Source organism: Oryctolagus cuniculus, chromosome 7, assembly GCF_051225735.1.
Source record: "Oryctolagus cuniculus isolate XC-2025 breed Fujian yellow rabbit chromosome 7, ASM5122573v1, whole genome shotgun sequence".
Taxonomy (NCBI): Eukaryota; Metazoa; Chordata; class Mammalia; order Lagomorpha; family Leporidae; genus Oryctolagus; species Oryctolagus cuniculus.
Genome location: NC_142873.1, coordinates 140,316,967 through 140,340,801, shown reverse-complemented (window position 1 = coordinate 140,340,801; position 23,835 = coordinate 140,316,967). Strand labels below are relative to the sequence as shown.

Below are 23,835 nucleotides of genomic sequence, written 5' to 3'. Positions count from 1 at the left end.
CATGAGAGTTTCAGTCTGGACAAATGATTGAAGCTCACCTTCGCTGGGGAGAAAATGGATTTAAACTAGGACACACAGAGCAGCTTCTCTCGGCCGTGATTTCCTCAGGGTGTTACAGAAGCAGCTGAAAGGGCAGCCAAAGATCTGGCTTAGGGATCAGAAGTGCTGGCTTTGCAGGTCGTGGACAACTGACTATTCAACAATCACACAGCCGGACAGGAAGTGGGTATTTCTCTGTGTATGTCTGGATCCAGCTAATATTTATCCAGTGTTCACTGTGTGCCAGACACAGCCTGTGAAGGTGGCATTCCCAGCCCTTTTTTCAGAGGAAACAGGAGAGTGAATGACTGCCTGGCATTTGTTGTAGGTCCCTTGAACCCCAAGCACAGCGCTGTCTATACTAGACCAAGCTGCCTTGTCTCTGGGCTCAAGAAAAGCCTGCCTAAGAAGTGAAGGTCAAGAGGGTGGAGGCCCCCTCTAGGAGCACACACTTGGACCTTCTGATCACACGGCTGTCAGGGACCACAAGAAAGGGCTTCCAGGCCAGGTCCAGATGTCAACATAATTTTTCTAGCCCAGATTTCCTTAACAAATGCCACAACAGGGGATACAAATTTTTCATATACTTTATTGACTTAAGGGTCAAACAAGGCAGCATTTGGTCAATTAAGAAAGGCACCTCATTGAAGACAATTCATCATAGTGCTGTTGAGGATCCCATTCACAGGATTTGAGGGTGGAAAGGACAGTCTTTGGATGATACAGCGTAGGACACTTGCTCGTTGATTCAAGGACCCTTCACACACCACGGATGAATAAGGCAAGAGTGTAGCATTGAGACGTGTGTCGGGTGGCTGCTGAGAACTTAGCCAGGAGGGCAGGTGGACTGGCAAGATCAGCGGGAGGTCAGAGGGAGGGACCGAGTCCAGCCTCCCTGTGACTCCAGTAAACTTGATTTGCTGAGCTACCACCTGTGTGCACGACCTCCCAGGTCTCTCAGACATGGAGATGACTTTCTGATCTGATGGTGTGGGGAACCAAGGTCAGTACCCAAAATGCTTCCTGTCCCACGCTACAGGACACACAGATCTCAGTTCAATTTCCTGTATTCGTGGCCTGGCAACGCATGAGGTTCTGAGATAAAAGCTGAGGTCTCAGGGCATGGGCTTTAAAAAATATCACCACCAGTTCAAGTAAATGAAAACTCGATTCCTTTAAAATACGACTGCCTCCCTATTTGTACCCAATCCCTCTCTCTGATCACAGTGTTTTTTAATTAATCTTCCCCCTTTAAAACGCCCACCTGTGTGTAAAAGAAGCTGCCTCCCTACGAGAACACTGCTGCTCTTCCAAATCCTCGAGCCCCTCACCAGTCCCCCCTCTCCATCCTTCCCCGACCACCCTTCCCCTCTGCCCAGCACCTAAGAGCAGGGATCACGTGGCGGGTGATGAGCAGTGGTGCGGTCTCGCCTGGCCTTCTGTTACTATGCTGAAACAGAAAGGAAACAAGAGAGAACAAAATGGGTTTTTAAAAACCAAGTACATATCAGCAAAGGATGGCATGCACGCCCCAGCAACCAAATGCATTAACCACTGGATGTTTCTCTGCAGGGTGAAAGCTCTCATGCCTGCTGAGGTGAAGACTGGAGTTAAATGAAGCGAATATGGCCCTGACCACGTGAGAAGGGCATGTACATCCCTGGCAGCCCACACTTCACATGCATATATGTGTGCACCCACATGTGGATGTGTGGGAGGGATGGCAAGTATTTGGACAGGGCTCATGCACATTCAGTTAACACTCAAGGACCTCAACTTTGAGAGCAAGTGCCTGCAACTGTCCCCAAAGGGAGGTCAATTCTAAGATCCATGGGGCCACGCTCCCTCAGAGAGCCCAGGCTCATACAGGCACAGTTCATAGTGTTGGTTTCACTCCTCTTCCTTGCCCCTTCTCAGAAAGTCATGTGCTTCCCAGAAACACACAAAGCCAGCCAGGGCTTCCGGTAAGGGTGGGTGGAGTTAGTTTAGAGCCAGGGAAACAAGGCACAGCAGAGGCAGCACTCACTTGGACCAGGCAGAGGGAAGACGGCCACACACCCATGCCCAGTTTCCATGTGGACAGAGGACCAGACCCCCAGTAGTGGCACAGACAGCAGGAAGGCTCAGGTCAGATGGGACTGGGCACTCTGGGGTCCACTGCACTGAGTCAGCACAGATCACGCTGAGACAGGCAGCATTACTTACTGGACCTGCTGCTGACTTTCTAATGATTTTTCCAGAAGATGCCGTTTTTATGGTCTCTTCCAGTAGCCTACTAATTCAGCTATTTGCCATAGATCAAACAGAAGACCAAAACACACAGCATGGACCTTAGGAAACATTTAATAGCTGGGGATCTAAGGTTATAGTTAAAAGCTGGTTACTGTCACGGGTAATGCTAGTTCTGGGTGATCTGTTCTTGGGGAGTCTATGGGGACTGCTGACATGAAATAGTGGGAAAGGATTGGATCTAGGAGGGAGAAGGCTTAGGTCTAACAGGGACACATTTGATTTGGGCTTCATGTGCTGGAGAGAATGTAGGTTTGACTAAATTCTAACCAAAATGAATCCAAGAATAGATCACCCCTAAATCACTATCTTATTCACACTTGGAAACTGAGGCAAACATTAAACATGAAAGCAGAAGAACCTGCCCTGGTAGCTCGTTGGGGAAGTGGATTTGGCTGCTCAGAACACAATCTGAATTCTAAAGGATCTCTCAGCTCGCTTGATTCTTTGGCAACAATTTCATGTTCAAATATAAGTCCCAAATGACCCCTACTTCACAGCACCATGGTGCAGACTGCAAAAATAATAACTTGGCCCGGCTCTTTCTATGGTGATATTCTTTCTCTGTAGTTTCTGGAATCGGTAATGTAAGTGCCTTTTTTTTCCTTCCATTTAGGGAAAAAAAATAATGATCCCTGACTCATAGGGCTTTTTATTGTGGGCCAGAAACAAGTGGAATCCTCTGCCAACAATGTGGACTTCTAATCAGCTGCTGGAGATGGAGTAAATACTAATAAGTTTTGGAGCTGGGATGCCTGGCAGATATCTAGTTGGTTTATTTTGGCTAGAAAAATAAAATCAAAAGTACAGCTAATGAAGTAAACAAGTGGTAAAGCAACCTAGACAAGATTTAGAAAGTAGGAGAGGGAACATACTCACACGCAGAGCACGCGCGCGCGCGCACACACACAGATGAGAGGTGCACATTGCCAAAGATACATCAGGTGAATCCTTTTTTAATCAATTCATCCAATGACATTCTTGCTAGCCTGGGAAGCTTCCCTCCTCCTGCCCTGTCCTTCCCACCAACTCCCTGACAGGAAGAGGAAGAAGAAATTCCTCCTTGGACCCAACATTATATAAACATAACCAGGTCTTTACATGTGGCTTTGGAGAAGGCTGCGAGGATGCACGCAAACACGACATCCGGGGTCTGGGACGCATCGACGGCAGCGTGGATGCCCCGTTTCCTGTAGTACTCCACAAGCGGGGTGGTCTGAGTGTGGTAGGCCTCCAGGCGGATTTTCAAGGCTTTCTCGTTATCATCTGATCGACGGATCAAGGGTTCTCCAGTGATCTGCGAACAGGAAGGGGACAGTGAAGACCAGGTTTTCTTATGCTATGCCAGATGCGGCCGATTCTGCCTAAGATGCAGATCCCAAAGTCTATCAGAAACACAGACAATCTAGACTCTGACAAAGACTCCTGCTACTCCCAGCAGCAGACCAGCTGGTCCAGAGAAGCCAGGGAGCCTGTCAGAAACACTGACCACGAGGAACAAGGCTCACGAGAGGGAGATGGTCACTGCCTTCCCCTGGCAGCTTTGTGCTCAGGCTGTCCAGCTTCCAAGATGCACCTATTTGTAGTTAGAAGCAAGGATGACAGAGCCCCTAAGACCAGGATACATCAAACTCATAGATGCGTTACAGCTGTAATCTAAGTTGCCTAAACATTTAGCATATTTACTGGGGTGTCACCCACCAACATACTAAAAGTGGCCAGTAAAGTAAGAACTCTGTGACGTAGAATTACCAACTGTGTGAATAGGACTAGTGGACCTCATGGTTTTGGAACCTGTATTTCTAGAACCTGGATGATCTGGTGAACTTGTCTCATATGACAAAGATAAATCGCAAAATTCCTACTGTTGCCTCCGTGATCTAAAACAGACTACAAGCGGGCTCCTTATGGCAACCCAGGACGTCCAGGCACAGAAGAGTGGTCACAGTGAAAGCAGGTATTCTCCTGGGGCAGAACTGGTAGCAAACTTCTCTTCAGCACTGTCCTTCCCCAGCCAATGCTGCACATCCAGGCAGCCTTCTGATGAGCTGAGCAGTTCCATGGGCGTGACGCCAGAGGGGCTGCTCCAGACAGAAGACAGGCACAAGCCGGGCACTGGCAGCAGCCGGCCCTGCTAGCTACCTCAGTCAAGCAAGAAACCTGCTGGGGAGACGACGTATGGGTCCGCCATGGGCCAGTCTGATCTACTTTACAGTGATAGTGTTCATGGTTAAGTTAGTAACATTGGGATACAAAGGGAAGACGGACAGAACAATGGGGAAAAAAGCCAACAGTGAAGCAAAAAAGGAATAGAAAAGGAAATTTCCTGTCCTGAGTTTACATACGTCATCTTTCATGGGTTCCTTTGGGGGATTGAACTCCTCGTGGTAGGAACGTCCACTTGTGGGGTGAATCAGCCTGCAAGACAGCAAGTAAACATGAGTCAGTTACCTGAAAGTACTGCTCTGAGCCCCAGGCATCTCTGGAATGACAAGCAGGGACAGAAGCTGGATGCAAGGCTTTTACCCAGCAGAGAGCCCAGCTGTAGGCATCTCTTGCTTAGGAAAATAACTGGCTTGTTCAGGAAAATAACTGGCTTGTCAGGAAAATAACTGGGTTCGTGCCAATGGCAGAGTGAGTATGTTTTGTGTTTTAACCAAACATTATAATGAGTGTCTGGCTAAAGAGGCAAACTGCTGCCTAACTACCTAATTTACGACTCCAGAGAAGGAACTCTGTGCTGGTCTCACAACGTCACTCATTCTATTCACCTGTTCACTGAACCGAACACTAACACCTAGTCCCAACCAGGGTTTAAGCTGAACTCAGGGACTGCAAAGTAATGAGTAGGGATCCCTGCTCACAAGCAGTGCCTAGAAGCAGAGAAAAATGTGGAAATAGCTTCAACAAATGTGATAATCCTTTAACAGAGATTTGTACAAAGTACTAGAGGGAGCCAAAGACAGAGAAATTAAAGCCCCCGTCTCTTAGTTTGATCACAAAGCCAGAAAGGTACTAGGAGGAAAAACATGTCCCACAGACACAAACATCACCAGGCAACGCAGCACAGCGATCACACAGACAAGACAGCCTAACCTTCACAGGCGACACTCAAGCCACCAGGAAAAATGATATGCTAGACAAGTTGTGGAATGGGGACCAAGAACAACCACATAGCTGGCGGCTGCAACTGTGCTAGTCTCCTCGGGAACAAGCCCACGTTCCCGACTGAGGATGGCCACACCACAGGAGTCCAGAAACCCAAGAAGGCACAGAGGCAGGCCTAACTCTTGCTCCACAGCTACAGCGTGCTTGGGTTGTGTGGTTTCTCAATTCCCTGTTCACCAAGTGTTTGCTTATTTAACTGATGCCTGCTTTCCTCATCAAAGTCTCTTGCACCAGAGCTTCTGAACAAGGACAGTTCATGACTCCTGGACTCTGGGCTAAACAGCTGCAGTCTTATCTTTCCAATAGTGCTCATTCTACTGGCCCAGGCCACTCCTCCAACTCTGAGCAGACAAGTCTCCTACTAGCCCAGGTTAGAGCCCCTCCCCTAGCCCATACCTGTTCCTGCCTCTGCTCCCCTCTGGCAAAGCCTCCCTGAAATGCTCCTCATCCAGGAGGGCTGAGCTGATGACACGCCTGTCCTAGGAGCCTTCCCTTCGCATCCCTTCTGCACTAAATGGCTCCCTGAAGTCAGAGATGTCACCACGCATTGTTCTTCTAGAGCCTCTCCTGTTCAGCCCCACCATGAAGTTGAAGAATAGCCAAAGAAGGCCGGCTAGAGCTCCAGTGGGTACACCAGTGTGCAGTGCAGGATCCAGAAGGGCAGGATGACGAGTCGAGTGATGATGAAGACAATGGCGAAGACAATGAAGATGTTGTTGCAGGTGTTCTTCCATCCCGCGTACCACAGTATACAGGAAGGAGGGCCTCAGGCAGTAGGGCCCGTCAAGTCAGGCTCCCACTGTCACCTGGTTCTGTTAATATACAATGCACACCTCAGGAACTCCAGGCCAGGGGCTGTCCCTTACCACTTCCTGGCCTACATCAGCTTTGTCTACTCTGTGCACAACAGGGATGCAAAGCGACAAGAAAATGAGTATCAGGTAGACCCCCTTGTATTGCTCATAGTCTCTATAAACCACCTTGCTGTCTGTCTCATGGCTACCTCTCTCCTTGAAGGTACCCATTATAGACACATGAAAGCATTCTACTCTGTTAGGAAATCACAGCAATAAAATTTGAAACAAGAAAACCTTTTCTTCCTAATTAAATCCAAAAATTTACATGCATTACGTGATGGTCATGAACCAAACTGAACAGTGGCCAATCAGAAGAAACACAAATGTACAGCAATAAGGGAATAAGTGACAGTTCACCTACAGTGATGAGGTGACCACCTTCCTGAGACTCCACCAAAATAAACATAAAAACCCACAGCCCACAGTAAAGAAGAGAATGGAGGGTCCACTAGTGGTTATTTCTGGAAGGCACAGAGCAGATGGCAGAGAGATTAGTGAGAGTCAAGGAAACTGTCGCCACAGCCGCAGCTACTTTTTTAGAACAAAGTTGTTCAGAAGCATTTCTGTGTTAAAAGTCAACTATTACAGAGAAACAGGCTAAAAACACAGAGAAAGAACAGTGTGGCTGTACTATGAATACGTTTCCCCCTCTACTTTCTAAATTTTGTACAGATAGTCATAATTTTATAATCAATAAAAAGCCTACAATAAAGCTTAGCAACTCCAGCTGAAACCAGATTTGGAAAACACTAACATGGAGCTACATATGGAAGGAATCGGACATTTCTGAAGCAGCTACTACGAGCAGGACTCTCAAGTAGGCACTTCGTGTTATCTGCCGTGAATAACAGCTCCTCAAAGCAGGTATCGGTGTTCTTATTCTACGAAGAGGAGAAGTCTTAGGGAGGATAAGGAAGACATCCAGGTCAGAGGAGGGACAGGACTGTGCTGCTTACTCAGTCTCTTGCTCCATTTGCATGTCCCCATCTCATGTCACCACTTTGGTGGATGTCACCAAACAAGATCAATCCATGTCGAAATGGCTGGGATTACACAACAGCAACTACAGGTCCACAGAACTCGGAGGGAGCACGAAAAGAAGGGACTCTCAGGGCACAAATACCTTCCTGTGATTCTCCGGATCAGCAGGGAATCTGGGATACTGAATTCAATCACAGAATCAAGCTTCTCTTTCCGCTTCTCCATGAGGTTGTCAAGCTGCAAAAGAGTGTGTGACCCACCTAAGCTGTCAGAACTCGGTCAGACCCGTCTCCTTCAGAGGAATTACGAGCTTAAGGGCCAGAGTTTGCGTCCATGCAGTGAGGGTAGAAAGATGAGACCACCCACCATTTCTGCCTGCCTCACAGTGCGAGGGAAGCCATCCAGAAGAAAACCATTCTTGCACGAAGGGGTCTCTAGGTTCTTCTCAATAAGCTCCACGACCATTTCGTCACTCACCTGGAAGTGAAGAACAAAACAGCCTTGGCCTTCAATCAGTTAACTAGCGGACAGCCCAACCCCAGGTGACTAAACAGCGGGTTGTCTTTACCCCAAAGAAGCAAAAATCAGAGCAAATGTGGAGTGGCTCCATCTGGAAGGCTCAGTATCATGCTTATTTCTGTTGTTGCCACAAAACACATTCTCTTCCCCTGAGTCCCAATAACCTGGGAAGGGAAGAGGGATTCCTCTGCTGTCACTCCACCAGGAGGGGTCCATGTCGCAGGTCCTGAAGGCCTCTCCTGCCACTAGACTCACAGGCCTAACCATCAGGTTAGCTCAGCAGCCCAGCAGCAGTGGACGGCCCTCAAGGCCCAGGAAAGGTGAGGGCTCATGGCTGAGAGATCACCTGAGGAGAGCTCCAGGAGAGAGCGCAGGCTGATCGGACTGCATGAAGGCAACAACTTTCTCTGATGCATGATTTTGACTAGGCTGATGGTAACCCAACTGAGGTTACACTGGGTTACGCACCTGTGTCATTCTGGTCTTGAAGGGGAACAGAGAAGTTCACGGAGTTGGCAAGACTGGGCCAGAAGAAACTGAAGAGCCAACCCAACACAGCTCTGAGCCTCCCTAAAAACCCTAATAAAGGACACACACACACACACACCCCGCTGCCACCCTAACTTTCAAAAACTGGTTTTTCTCCCAGGCCTTTATAGAAAGAAAAGTCCCCATCCAGGACTACAGTGAGGGCTGCTCATCTGGGCAACTGTGATGCTCTTATCTTTCAGGACCAGCTGAAACTGGGGGACAAAGTATAAAGGCTGCAACTAAGTGAAAGCCGGAGATAAGCAATCTCACTGCCACATCCCAAATTCTTGCTGTACATAGTCTCCTGAAAAGAACCAATGTGCAAAGTATCTAGTTTTCTGGCTTGAGGCAAGATCCCACTAACAGGAAGGGAAAACTAGAAAGAAAAGGGCAGGCAGGTTGGCTGGCAGAGGTACCATGTGATGTAGGTACAGAATTTCAAAGACTTTGGTAACTTGGGGCTGAAAGCAAAGCCCAGCACCTTCTCCAATCAACATTCTTAGACAGAAAAAGATCAGAAGGCCAAGCACAAAATGACTTCCAAAGGTGATTCCCAGAGGTCAAGTTCCAGAACCACTTGTTATAATTAAGCTCTGGAACTAATCATGCCAACTCACCTAAAACCCAGAGAAAATGCTATCACATCCTCAGACAGGAAGGATTACCTTTCTGTCTATTGCCAAGTTAGGGACACAGAACACACAGCTGTAGGGGCTGGTGCTTGGCCTAGTGGTTAAGACGCCAGTTAGGGCACCCACATCCAGGAGTGCCTGGGTTTGACTCCAGACTCTGATGCCTATTATTCCTGCTTCCAAGCTTCCTGCTAATGTAGACCCTATATGGGAGGTGGTAATAATGACTCAAAGAACTGGATTCCTGCCATTCACGTGGAAGATCTGGATTGAGTTCCTGGCACCCAGCTTTGGTCCTGGGCAGGGGTAGCGTAACATGGATATTTGGGGAATGAACCAGTGGATAGGAGTGCTCCCTCTCTCTCAAATAAATAAAGGAAAAACAAAAACAACTAGACAAACACATAAACATAGGTTAAAAAATACTTAAAAAAAAAAAAGATTTGTTTATTTGAAAGGCAGAGTTACAGAGAGGCAAAGGCAGAGAGAGAAAGAGAGAGTCTTCCATGCACTGGTTCACTCCCCAGATGGCCACAATGGCCAGAGCTGTGCAGATCCAAAGCCAGGAGCCAGGAGCTTCTTCCAGGTCTCCCACATGGGTACAGGGGCCCAAGGACTTGGACCATCTTCTACTGCTTTCCCAGGCCATAGCAGAGAGCTGGATCAAAGTAGAACAGCCAGGTCTCGGATCAGAACCCATATGGGATGCCGGCACTGCAGAAAGCAGGTTTACCCGCTATGCCACAGTGCCGGCCCCCAAGAAACACTTCTGTAACTTCCTAAGACCTTTCTTGAATATATTTAAGTTTTGGCCTACAGGTGGAAATTCCATTTTTGGCTCTAAAATTTGAGCATATTAAAAAAATCAGCACAAAGGAATCTCAAGAATACTGTCAATAAATTAAGTGTCATAAAATCAGAACAAACCCAGTAAGCTGCGACTCTAAAAGTTCACCTAATCTATCAGTTTGCTAAAACATTCTGTAGCACAGGGCTGCCCAACTGAACTTTCTATGAAAATGGAAACGCTCGCTGAATACATTGGCTGGTGAACAACTTGGAATGTGGCTACTGCAACTGAGGTGCTGAATTTATTTATTTTAACAGAAAACTTAAATATTTACTTGAAAGGCAGAGAGACAAAGACAGAGTTATTTCATCTACTAGTTCACTCCCTAAGTGCCCACAACTGTAATTGGGCCATGCCAAGGTCAGGAGCCTGGAACTCAATCCAAGTCTTCCATATGGGTAGCAGGGAGCTAAGAACTTGAACCATCATCTGCCACCTCCCGGAGAGCGCATTAGCAGGAAGTTGGAATCAGAGGCAGAGCTGGGACTCAAACCTAGGCAGTTCAATATAGGACGTGGGCATCCCAGGCAGTACCTTTAACCACTGCACCAAACACGTGGATCTTAAATTAAAATAGCAACATGTGTAGGTGGCTACCGTACTGGAAGTACAGATCTAGACTCTGAGGAATACCAACCCTTACTGGTATTAATAAACTTACCAGTTTCCCAGCATCCATAGTTGCCTTTAGCTTTTTTCCCAGCTCTGAGCCAGAAGCTACCATGGCCCTCAGCATGTCCCCAGTGGCCAAATGGCAGACACAGAAATTTTCAGCCAATCTGGGTGCCTGTGGAGAAGACAAAAAACAAGATACAGTTAACACTGCTGGTCCTGGAATCAGACTGCCTAGGTGTGAACTCGGTCCTGCCATTTGTTGGTTGAGTAAACTTAGGCAAATGCCTTCTTCCTGTAACAGGGATAAAAGTAACTTACATTTATCTAATACAATGACTACAGAGTCACAGCAGAAATTACATGAGATAATACATGTAAAGTACTTAAAACAGTACAACCTGCCTGCCAGAAGTCATCACAAATATTAACTAGTCTCACTGCTTCCACTAGACACATGGGCCTCATGCTCCCCATTATAAACAAGAATACATAAATACAGCAAAGCCAACACTCACATGGCTGTTGTGAAGTTTAAACGAGATCAACTTGGCAGGATGCTAATGTGCAGAATGAGTACGTGCCACAAGAAGAACGTGCTATCATCATGTAACGTATCCGCTGGGTGAAGGGTGAGAACATGGGCTCGCCCCCGGCTAGCATGGGGTGCTCCCCCTCCCTGTCACTAGGCAGCTGCATTATCTTAGCCAAGTCACTCAACTTCTCACAGGCTCAGCTTCCTTATCTGTTTAAAATGAAGGCAAAAGCAGCTTCATGTCAGAAGGTGGCTGTGAGGATAGCATGAGATGTATTTGCAGAGCACCTGGCAATGGTAAGCATTTACATGTTTTAGCTAAGGTGGTTAAGAGCATGGGCTTGAAATTCAAACTCCTTAGGTTTTAGACTCCAGGTCACCAATCACTACACATAGAGTCTGATAAGTTATTTCACCTTACCAGGTTTTAACTTTTCCTCTAAGTGAAGTGGAGATGGTAATAGTAATACCACCTGTATCACTGGGTTGATTAGATTATATAGAATTTGGCCTGTGCAGGGCCTTGCACACAGGAAGGGCTCAGTGAACATTAGCTATTCCCATAAGGCCTGCCCTAATTCTACACTCATTCATACAGAAAGACAACAATTACTCATGCCTCTTCCAAGAACCCTGTTGGAAGCCAGGGAAACAAATGAATGGGAGACACAGACCCCATTCTCAAAGAGTCAGAGTTTGGTGGACTATAAGTCAAAATGTAGAATTAGAATAGAAGAGACGCTGCGGCCGGCGCCGCGGCTCAACAGGCTAATCCTCCACCTAGTGGCGCTGGCACACCGGGTTCTAGTCCCGGTTGGGGTGCCGGATTCTGTCCCGATTGCCCCTCTTCCAGGCCAGCTCTCTGCTGTGGCCAGGGAGTGCAGTGGAGGATGGCCCAAGTGCTTGGGCCCTGCACCCCATGGGAGACCAGGAGAAGCACCTGGCTCCTGCCTTTGGATCAGCGCAGTGCGCCCGCCGCAGCGCGCCAGCGGTGGCGGCCATTGGAGGGTGAACAAACGGCAAAAGGAAGACCTTTCTGTCTCTCTCACTATCCACTCCGTAAAAAAAAAAAAAAAAAAAAAAAAAAAAAAAAAAAGAGAGAGAGAGAGACGCTGCACAGTTCAGCACTGGTTCTATAGTGGTTAAAAAAAATTCACAGGGAATAGAATCAGTATGAAGAGCTCAATACTTAGCTTTCTGGTTCAATTGTTTTATAACGTAAGTGGGTTTGGATCCCTGTTCAAACAAGTTCCCTGGGCGTTTTCTTAAATGCATGTTTAAGTGCACACAATAAAGGGAAACAGATGGGGCTCAAGTAAGGAAATTCCGGCCTGTGATCACGGAACGATTCAGTTCAAGCAAAGAAAGGACTTCACTGCAAAATGGAACCCAGATGGGAAGGCATTAAAAACTATGAACTGTGGAAAACCAGTGAAGGCCAAGCCCCTTGGCAATGGAAAAGCAGGCTAGCACTGTGGCCATACACTCAGAGAAGAGCACTTTCTGCCATCTTCCTCCTGGTTGTTGAAACTGACATGGCTAAACAATTAGGAGGTCAAGCTTGCCCAAGGGGAAAGGCTGACCAAAATACCAGAGAGGAGCTGTTAGCACAGTACACAGCCATTCTATTTTCATCACTCCCACTGCAAGACTCTCGGGCACTGTTATGGGCGATTGGATTCTATAGCTGTTGTGAAGCACACACCCCAATGGGGAAGACTGGGAAACCCCATGCTGCCTCTCTAGTGTGTTTAGCCATTTCTACCCACTTCCCCCCTCTGAGTTCTCACAATCAGCCTGTTCCTCAGGTTCAGCAGTAGTCTGTGGCCAGCAGTAACACTCCAAATAGCCTCAATGACTGGGCCTGGGCCAGGTCAAAGCCAGGGGCTTCATCTGGGTCTCCTACATATGTGGCAGGGGCCCAGGGACTTGGGCCATCTTCCACTGCTTTCCTAGGCACATTAGCAGGGAGCTGGATTGGAAGTAGGGCAACCATGACTTGAACTGGTGCTCACGTGGGATGCTGGTACCACAGGCAGCAGCTTAACCTATACCACAACTCTGTCCCCTCTTGTAGATCTTTTTATTTTTTTTTTTTAAGATTTATTTATTTATTCAAAAGTCAGAGTTACACAGAGAGAGGAGAGGCAGAGAGAGAGAGAGTGGTCTTCCATCCAATGGTTCACTTCCCAGATGGCTGCAACAGCCGGAGCTGTGCTGATCCGAAGCCAGGAGCTTCTTCCAGGTCTCCCACTGGGGTGCAGGGGCCCAAGGACTTGGGCCATCTTCTACTGCTTTCCCAGGCCACAGCAGAGAGCTGGACTGGAAGAGGAGTAACTGGGACTAGAACCTGGCGCCCATATGGGATGCCGGCGCTGCAGGCAGAGGATTAACCAAGTGAGCCACGGCGCCGGCCCCTCCCTCTTTCAAATAAATAAATCTTAAAAAAAAAAAAAAAAAAGGAAGGTATACGAGCAACATGCATTCTGTAGAAAGTGTTCTTCAAATTTTGATTTTGATCTTTTCCTGGAATAGTGGTATGTTGCATGGTACTCTTTTGAAATGCTGGGCAGCAGTAGCCAGCTGTTGCTCCCAGTTACCTACATGGTCACAGCAGAAACGACTGACACTCTACAGTGTGCTGTGTTGCTAAGCTAGGGTGTCTGGTAGGTCATCAAATTTTTTTTTTTTTTTTTTTTTTTTGTTAAGCAGAGTTAGAGAGAGAGTTATAGACAGTGAGAGAGAGACAGAGAGAAAGGTCTTCCATCTGTTGGTTCACTCCCCTAATGGTCGCTACGGCCAGCACTGCGCCAATCCGAAGCCAGGAGCCGGGTACTTCCTCCCGGTCTCCCATGAGGGTGTAGGGACCCAAGCACTTGGACCATCCTCCGCTCCTAGGCCAGCGCAGAGAGCTGGACTGGAAGAGGAGCAACCGGGACTAGAACCTGGCGCCCCAACTGGGACTAGAACCCGGGGTGCCAGCGCCACAGGTGGAGGATTAGTCAAGTGAGCCATGGTGCCGGCCCATCAAATGTATTTTTGATTTATGGTATTTTCAACTTACAATGGGGTTATCAGGACACAATCCCAATGGAAGATGAAGAGCATCTGTGTTATCTGTCAGCGAAGCGCTTGCTTCAAATACAAATGCCAGGCTTACCCTTGAAAGTTATGACTGAGTGGTTCTCAGGTAGCACTCTGGGATTCTGACACATACAATTTGTGAAGCTCTGGGGTAGTGGCAAGACACTGGGTTTTGTCATGGCACAGACACTACTCTTTGTTCAGTTTCACCTTGAACAAGTTATATTACTTTCCTGAGGCTTCAGTTTCTTTTTTTTTTGTTTTTAAATTAAAATATTTATTTGCAGGGAAGGGAGAGGTAGATGGAGATAGAGAGAGATGCTCCCCCATCTAATGGCTCACTTCCCAAATGCCTGCAATGGCTGAGACAGAGCTGGACCATAGCCTAGAGCTGTGAACTCAATCCAGGTCTCCCACCTGGGTGTCAGGAGCCATCACTGTGCCTCCCAGGACCTGCAGTAGCAGAGAGCTGAAGCCAGGACTGGAGGTAGATACTGAACTTAGGTATCTGATACACAGCACAGGTGTCTTAAACTCCTGCCCCAGGCCTGATTCTTCAACCAGAGAGTATAGGTAACAATGTCTATTTAACAGAGGGCAGTTGTAGGGACTCAACAAGTGTATGTAGAAAACACTCAGCATTGTGCCTGGAACCAGGAAATAAAGGCAAACTCCTAGTTCTTGAGAACTGATGTAATCTCAAGCCCACCTGTTTTCTCACTTTGCTGTCATCTTTCCCACTCCTACTACCTCCTCAACTACTGCACATGCCACCAGAATCATATCCTAAAATACTGCTGGAAGTGCTACCCATACCATTCAGAAGCCTTCAACTTCTCCCCAGTTCATGAGGAGAGAAGACTAAACATCTGAGATTGCACTCGATGCTCTCCACAATCAACCCCTACACCTGCAGGCACTCCGTATTTACTCTGCAAGGCCATGGAAGTCTGCGCTGCAGCACTGGGGACAAATGCTCTTACCCGGAGTTCCAGAGTCTGTAACCCAGAAGCCTCTCCAAGGACCTCAGCTCAAGCTCGTCACCCCAGAGAACACCCACTCCCTTTCCCCTACTGGCCTAAGCCTTACCCTTCTCTCTAGTCAAATTCTCAAAACTTTTGGGCCATCAAAAAAATCTTCCCAACTATCCCTTCTTTCTCTGAGGAATCCTATCAATATCAGGTAACTACAAGCAATTTTCCATGCATTGTTTCATAGTATTTAGAATGCATACCACGTAACAAACCCACAAGGTAGGAGCTATTTTTTTCATCTGCATTTTACAGATGAAATTCAGAAGTTACCCAAGATCCCATGGGGGTAAAAGCAGAGTCGGCAATGGGCCCCAAGGCGGTCAAGCTCTAGCTCTCAGCCGTGACAGGAGGCAGCCCTACCCCAGACGACCCAGGGAGCCGTGGTGCCTATCCTTACAGGAGGCAGCACGAGCAGACTGCGCAGTGCTGCAGGTGTGGGTTCTTCATGAGTGCAAACTACACAAGTTGTTCACCATGCATCGAGATGCTTGCTTACGGTTTTTCCACATTTCTCTACGTATGTTATACTTCAACTAAGGGTTTTTTTGTTTTTGTTTTAAATCATAGAAATCACAGTCAGACTTTTAGCTCTGCCTCCTAACTTATCAGGGATACTATTCTAACCTTACTGGGAAGGTAGAAGGATGAATGGGAGACCTTCAACAAATTATAGTTCTTGTTCTACCCCTGAACTAACCCAACACTTAACAAGTCACTCATCTGGTGTGTCTCACGTGGCATCTTGCACTAGCATTTTTTGTAGGCCTATTCATTTCTGTCTCTCCAACTACATTACACAGCAACCGTGTAAAGTCTGTCTGATGACTCAGACAGACATGAGTTCAAATCCTGCCTCTGCTACCATATTTGTTTCCTGGGGCACAATACAGCCCCTAGGCCTCAGTTTCCTATTCAGGAAGAAGGTGTGGATAACACCAGGACCTACTTCCCAGTCCTGTAGGATTGGATCAGATGATGCACATAAAGTCTTCAGCTTGGGTTCTGTCACACAAACTGAGCAAAAAGTGGCTATGACATAATTACTGTAACTTCCTGATAGGCACAGAGTAGGAGAAAAATCTAACCTGAGGCAGTAGATAGCAGCAGAAAGAGCTGTGGGTTTGAAAGTCATTCAGATGCAACCTGTGCCAAGTACTTGCCATGTGGCCTAGAGAACAAGTTATTTGGACTTCAGTTTCTCCAACTGAGAAAGAGGGAATAAGACCGTGGGTCTCACGGAGTTGTGTCGCTGCACTCATACTGATGGGCCTGACCTAGAAGACAGCAACTGAGTGCATTAAGTGTACCTGACCACAAAGAACTGGTAAAAGTTGGACACACAGAAGAAGTGAGTGGGGCCTACATTTGGCCTCGCAGTTGAGATGCTAGAACATCCACGTACCATACTGGAGTGCCTGGCTTTGACACCTGCCTCTGGCTCCTGATTCGTTTCCTGTTAATGCAGACGCTGGGCAGCAACAGTGAAACATCGAGCAGCTAGGCTCCTGCTTACTCACATCAGAGAACTGGACAGCATTTCAAGTCCTGGTTCTGGTTCTGGCTCTGGCCCTGGCCTAACCCTGACCATTGTGGGTATGTGAGGAGTGAAGCAGTGGATGGGAGCTCTGTTCCTCTGCCTTTTAAATGAATAAATTTTTAAAACTATCTTAAAAAAAGAGAAAGAAACATGGGAAGGCGTTGTAGTGAGCAGGTTAAGCTGCCATGCGGGAGGCCTGCATCCCATGCTGGAGTGGCTGGGACTGAATGCCACCTCTGCTTCCAATCCAGCTTCCTGCTAACGCACACTCCCAGCGAGGCAGTGCACGACGGCTCAAGTACTTGAGTCCCTGCCATCTACGTGGACGACCTGAATGGAGATCTTGACTTTGGCCTGGCCCAATCCTGGCTGCTGCAGGTATTTGGGGAGTAAACCAGTGGATGGAAGATCTCTTTCTATCTGTTGCTTTACCTTTCAAATAAATAAATAAACTGAAGAAGAGAGAGAGAAATGAGGAGGGGCTGGCAGACACAAAAACAAAAACCACACCTTAGGTTTTGGATATACTGCAGGAACATCCAACCTCAAAAAGGAAACAGGGAAATAAAGTTATTTAAAATAACAAACACAAACATTCTAGATGTTCTTTAAAATACTATGCTTATGCAAAAGTAGGTACTTTTCAAATGTCTAACTAGTTAAATGTGTAAAGTTTTAAAAGGAAGGTTCAGTCATATCCACATAAAGTATGAGTTATGCAGGTGTAACAGGAAGTAGTAGTGGGAAGAAAACATTGCAAAGTAGATACCAGGCACTGATCCCAGGTTAGGGATTTGACATCAAAGATTGCAAGTATCTGCCAATTAGGGGACCGGCAGGCAATGTAAATGTATGTGGAGTCAAATGTAAGCCACAGCCAGCAGAGGGGACAGTGCAGGGGACAGGAGAGTGCACGGACCACCCAGAGTGGCAATGCCTCTCAGCTGCATGCGGCTGCTGCCAAATCTGATTTCTCAAGAGAAACTGGAACTCTGGCTTTTCAAGGGAAATTTCACAACTGAAAATACCCAGTGGTCAACTTTATTTTGAAAGCTGACAAAGGGAACAAACCAACCATTTATTCTGCCTTTTCTATACACAACACACCACCAGGTAATCTAAATGAGGGTAAGTGTTTCATTTTAGGAATATTCCAGCTAATAAGTGAAAAAAGGAATGATATAATTAGAACACCATACTGCCATCCAAGATGAATCACTGTGCCCAGGCCCTGAACAGCAAGGTCTACACCCAGGGTGGGGAAGCTTTTTTTCTGCCAAGGGCCATTTGAATATTTATAACTTCATTCATGGGCCACACAGCATTATGAACTTAAAAATTAGCCTGCTGCAACTGCTGCCCGAGATGCAGCATCCCATATGGGTGCCAGTTTGTGTCCTGGCTGCTCTGCTTCCAATTCAGCTCCCTCCTAATGGCCTGGTAACAGCAGAAGATGGCCCAAGTGGTTGCATCCCTGCCACCCACGTAGGAGATCCAGATGAAGCTCCAGGCTTCAGCCTGCCCAGCCCTGGCCATTGCAGCCATCAGGGGAATGAACCAGAGGATGGAAGATCTCTTCTGCTCTCTCTCTACCTCTCTGTAAATCTTTCAAATAAACAAATCCTTAAAAACAAAATAAAACAAAAGTTAACGTGGGCTGGCACAGTGGTATAGGAGGTTAAGCTTCTGCCTGCAGTGCCAGCATCCCATATGGGTGCTGGTTTGAGACCTGGTTGCTCCACTTCAGATCCAGCTACCTGCTAATGCACTTGGGAAGGCAGTGAAAGATGACCCAAGTACTTGGGCCCCTGCATTCACGTGGGAGACCTGAAAGAAGCTCCTGGCCTCAGCCTGGCCCAGCCCGTTGTGGCCATCTGGTGAGCAAACCAATGGATTAAAGATTTTCTCTCTCTGTATCTCTGCCATTCAAATAATAAATAAATCTTAAAAAAAAAAAAGTTGCAGTTGCCTTGGTGGGGCTAGACATTCCCCATCCCTGGTCTACAAGCACCACAGAGACGGCAGACATCACACACACCTAATGAAGAACACAGCACCACCTGTGAAGTAGTCGGCTCAATACATTAAACCAGAATCTGATTAAGTGTCCCCAAGTAACGAAAGAAACAGGACGGAGGAAGATGGCAAATACAAAAATGTCCAAAATGAGGGATAATACTCCCAGTATAAAGAACCCAGTTTCCGGGCAGTGAAGTGGCATAGTGGATAAAGCCACTACGTGCACTGCCGGCATCCTATATGGGCACTGGTTTGAGTCCCGGCTGCTCCACTTCCGATCCAGCTCTCTGCTATGGCCTGGGAAAGCAGTGGAAGATGGCCCAAGTCCTTGGGCTCCTGCACCCGCATGGGAGACCCGGAAGAAGCTCCTGGCTTCTGGCTTCAGATTGGCGCAGCTCTGGCCGTTGTAGCCATCTGTGGAGTGAACCAGTGGAAGGAAAACCTCTCTCTCTCTCTGCCTCTCCTCTCTTTCTAACTCTGACTTTCAAGTAAATAAATAAATCTTTTTTTTAAAAAAAGGAACCCAGTTTCTTCCATAAAACTGCAAAAAAAAAAAAAAAAAAAAAAACAAAAACAACAGAAAAAGGGGTGGAGCGGAAAGAGAAGGGGAACCTATAAATTAAGAGACAAAACTGCTACATTTGAGAGGTTGGTGTTGTGGTGGAGCAGGTTAAGCCTCCACCTGCAACACCAGCATCCCATGTGGGCGCTGGTTTGAGTCCCAGCTACTCCACTTCTGATCCAGCTCCCTGCTAATGAGTGCCTGGGAAAGCAGGGGAAAACAGTTCAAGTGCTTGGGCCCCTGCACCCACATGGGAGACCTGGAAGACAGTCCAGGCTCCTGGCTTTGGCATGGCCCAGCCCCAGCTGTTGGGCCCAGTTGGGGGGTGAACTAGTGGCTAGAAGACCTTTCTCCCCCTTTCTGTCTCTCCTCCTCTCTCTGGATCTCTGCCTTTCAAGTAAATTTAAAAGAAAAATCTTAAAAAAAAAAAAAAAAAAAAAAAAAAAAAAAAAAAACTACACTTGAGACACAAATGGAAATTTGAACACTGCTATTAAAAACTGTTATTACAAGGCCGGCGCCGCGGCTCACTAGGCTAATCCTCCACCTTGCAGCGCCGGCACACCAGGTTCTAGTCCTGGTCGGGGTGCCGGATTCTGTCCCGGTTGCCCCTCTTCCAGGCCAGCTCTCTGCTGTGGCCAGAGAGTGCAGTGGAGGATGGCCCAAGTGCTTGGGCCCTGCACCCCATGGGAGACCAGGAGAAGCACCTGGCTCCTGCCATCGGATCAGCGCAGTGGCCATTGGAGGGTGAACCAACGGCAAAAGGAAGACCTTTCTCTCTGTCTCTGTCTCTCACTGTCCAATCTGCCTGTCCAAAAACAAAAAAAACAAAAAACTGTTATTACTTTGTTTTAATATTTACCTTTTTTTATTTTTATTTTTTGACAGGCAGAGTGGACAGTGAGAGAGAGAGACAGAGAGAAAGGTCTTCCTTTGCTGTTGGTTCACCCTCCAATGGCCGCCGCGGCCAGCGCGCTGCGGCCGGCACACCGCGCCTATCAGAAGGCAGGAGCCAGGTGCTTCTCCTGGTCTCCCATGGGGTGCAGGGCCCAAGCATTTGGGCCATCCTCCATTGCCCTCCCGGGCCACAGCAGAGAGCTGGCCTGGAAGAGGGGCAACCGGGACAGAATCCGGCGCCCCGACCGGGACTAGAACCCAGTGTGCCGGCGTCGCAAGGCGGAGGATTAGCCTAGTGAGCCACGGCGCCAGCCAATATTTACCTTTTATATACACACATTGAAATATTTATAAATAAAGTGTTTTGACACTTGGAGAATGCATTTTTTTTTAAAGATTTATGAACCAGCGCCCCTATGGGACGCCAGCACTGGAAGTGGCGGCTTTACCCGCTATACCACAGCACTGGCCCCTGGGGAATGCATTTTAATTCTCTGAGAAGGGAGAGTGGATGGCAGGAACGGCACCAGCTGGCGGTTGTTGGAGTGGCGAGTGGGTACAAGGGGGTTTATTATACCATCCTGCTTATGTATTTAAAACTCTTCATAATAAAAAGTTAGGGTGTGTGGGGTGTGTCTGTAGGCTAAATGCCACTGGCTAAGTACTGCTGCTTGGCAGCCTGATTTATGCACATTTTTTACCTCATAAAAGCAGCAATAGCCAATGCTGCTGTTTCCAGCTGTGGAAAAGGTTGAGACTGTTCTGATCTGACAGGAGTCCTGCAGTCCCAGCTCCACCCGTGCCCTTCACTCCACAAGGCCTTCTCTCCCCAGCTCCAATCACGCGTGTACCTTATCGGTCAGCTCAGGCATCAATTTTCTCCAAAACTTCCCAAACAATCATTTACACTGAAAGAAGCCGGAGTTGGGGAAAGGAAGAGGTTTTAGAAAGATAACAGAGAGGCAGGCGCCACGGCTCACTAGGCTAATCCTCCGCCTGCGGCGCCGGCACACCGGGTTCTAGTCCCGGTCGGGGCGCCGGATTCTGTACCGGTTGCCCCTCTTCCAGGCCAGCTCTCTGCTGTGGCCCGGGAAGGCAGTGGAGGATGGCCCAGGTGCTTGGGCCCTGCACATGCATGGGAGACCAGGAAGAAGCACCTGGCTCCTGGCTTCAGATCGGCGCAGCGCCAGCCATGGCGGCCATTAGGGGAGTGAACCAACAGAAGGAAGACCTTTCTGTCTCTCCATCACTGTCTATAACTCTCTCTAACTCTGCCTGGCAAAAAATAAAAAAAGGAAGAAAGATAAGGAGATAATAATTATTGAGCACCTACTATATGCCAGGCTGTCACGCAGGTCCTTGCAGATGGTTTATACACATATGTAACACTCGTCGTCCAGGATCCTTGTGAATATTTAGACTACATGGTGGGCAAGTACCTTATCGGTCTGGCTCACTGCCTTATCTCCCATGTTAAGTGCTCATGAAATGCTGAATGAGTAAAGTAAGTATTATTCCCACTTTTCAGGTGAAACCCTGAGGCTCAGAAGTTACATAGCTTGCTGACCATGAGGCCCTCACCTCAGCACTGGGATGGGCTGTCCATTGCACAACTATGGAAATCATTAACTTCAATATGAGCTGAGGAAAAAAAAAAAATTGGCACATTTGAGCTATTCTGCTCATGTTTGGTCGCTGGCAGCAAAAATCTGCAGAGTCTGGGAATTAAGCGTCCCCAGGCTGCAGGTTACCTCATAACTGAGGGTGGCAGCAACTGGAGAGAGATGTCAATGCCACTGAGGACAAGGGGCTGGGTGCTGGCGAATTCCAAGGAAGGATCAGGTCAGGCTAAGGAGAGAAAAGGGAAAGCGGTCCTTGCTGACCTAGCGCTCAGGGGCAGAAAGCTAAGTCACAGGAACGAAGGAGTCTTCCAGACCTCCTGGTTCCTAATCACCCACATCACCTGTGTCATTCATTCATTCCCAATGCCCCAACACGTGCCAATAACACTCTGGGTGCCACAGTATCTCAGGTCCGAGTATGCGGCCTTCTTAAACCTGGCGAATGCTAGGAAGAAAAAGGTGGGCACAAGCCAGTCTTCAGTTCCCCGTTCGCTTGGGAACGTGGTCTTCCAGGAACTTCCTCTTCAGAGCCTAACAACAAGCAAGAGCAGAAGACCCGGGGCTGGGGGGGTGGTGGTGGGCAATGTCAGACCCCGGGCAGGAACAGGACTTGCACCATGCAATCCATGAACTTCCACACCCTGGAAGAAATAAATCCCAACCCTGATCTATGGCCCTGTTATGTTCCATATCTGGAGGGGGGCCAGAGGCCAAACACAGCAGCCCCGCAGCTCCCCAGGGCAGGAGGCAACCTCAGCCTCCACTCCCCTGGAGGCCTAGGCGCCACGAAACCAATCTCACCACCTTGGGTCAGCACCTGACCTCTCGGGCCTATTTTCTTACTTGCTGATGAAGGAAATTAAAATTCGATTTCCCTTTCCATCTAAAAAGTCGACTGAGCCACCTGAGCTGCCGACCCCTCAGCGACCTCAGACCCCACCGGAAGCAGGGACCCTGCGAGCATTTCTAGTCTTTAATGTGTGCTCTACTCAAAGGACTCGGGGCCCTGAGCAGGCTCCCCAGTTCTACACACCCATCCCCAGCTTTCAGAGGAACGCGGAGGACCCTGGGATTTCTTCCATGGCTCCCACAGGTCACACCCCACTTCTCTTGGCAGTCCCCCCTGATCAGCACGGGTCAGCGCCCACTCTGCTCCCACGTGTTGCAGGTGCTCCTCTACCCCCAGCCATCAATCATTATTAAAAAAAAAAAAAAAGTCTTAACCCTAGCGCCTGGAAGGTAACCTTGACTCTGGGCAATGCGCTCCCACTCGCAGGAAATCTGGGCTTTAACGCTTCTTGCCTCCGTTCAGCCTGGAACCCAGAAGGCTCACCCTACCGCTCAAATCTTTGTCTGCAACCTCTTAAAGAGATGAGCCCCTCGATCCTCTCCCCCGCCCCCAACGCTACACCTCAAGCCCGTGTCCCTCAAACACTCCAATACTACCGCAAACTGCCCCGACCTCCAATCTGGACCCTCCCGTACACGCCTCACCAGAACCTGAGACCCTGGCCGGGCGCCCCAAGGCCTCGCTCCCGCGCGGGAAGAGCGCTTCCGGACCCCCGGACGCCCTGACCTTGGAGTTCCGCGGGCTCTGCCGACAAGCCCAGTCCTGCTGCTCACCTGGGTACCTTTGCCAGCCCCGGGCGGCCCCAGCAGCACGGCCCGGATGCCTTTAGGGTGCTCGGGTTCGCCTGCTGGCACGCTGGGAGCCATGTCTGCCGAAGTCTCTCACTGCCACAAGCCCGCACTCTTCACAGCTCCAGAGCTGCCAGGCCAGCGCGCCACGCACGCCACGCACGCCCCGCCCTCCGCTCACACTGGTCGGCCGCCGTGTCTGTCAGCTCACCCTGCCCGCCCCTAAGCGCGACGGACATTTCCTCTTACCAACCGTGTGGCGCTACTGAGGAAGATTACTTCTGATTGGGCAAAATCGGTGCGGGAGTTAGGAAGGTGCTCGTGGCCCTCCCGGCGGGTTGTGAGGAGTGGGCGGGAAAAAGTGAAGACCAGAGGCGGTGCCGGCAGTTCTAGTTAGGTATTTGGCAGTTAATGACACCAACAATTCCA

At 48.5% G+C, this 23,835-nt stretch overlaps 1 protein-coding gene across 6 annotated transcripts; it reads right to left on the bottom strand.

Moving 5' to 3' along the window:
• Positions 1 to 608: 608 nt before the first annotated feature.
• AK2 (adenylate kinase 2) lies at positions 609 to 23,509 on the bottom strand. 6 transcript variants are annotated; one of them, XM_008273730.5, is made up of 7 exons: positions 23,392 to 23,509; positions 10,528 to 10,653; positions 7,701 to 7,811; positions 7,477 to 7,571; positions 4,674 to 4,746; positions 3,430 to 3,625; positions 609 to 1,489 (listed from the first exon to the last, which is right to left on the bottom strand). In XM_008273730.5, the coding sequence occupies exons 1-7, from the start codon at positions 23,482 to 23,484 to the stop codon at positions 1,485 to 1,487; spliced, it is 699 nt and encodes a 232-aa protein (XP_008271952.1). In that variant the 5' UTR covers positions 23,485 to 23,509; the 3' UTR covers positions 609 to 1,484. The 6 variants fall into 6 exon arrangements, 5 of the variants coding, with proteins under 5 accessions (XP_008271952.1, XP_089157174.1, XP_002720749.1 ...); XM_089301048.1 differs by lacking the exon at positions 23,392 to 23,509 and adding an exon at positions 10,997 to 11,223; XR_011390790.2 differs by lacking the exon at positions 7,477 to 7,571.
• Positions 23,510 to 23,835: the final 326 nt, after the last annotated feature.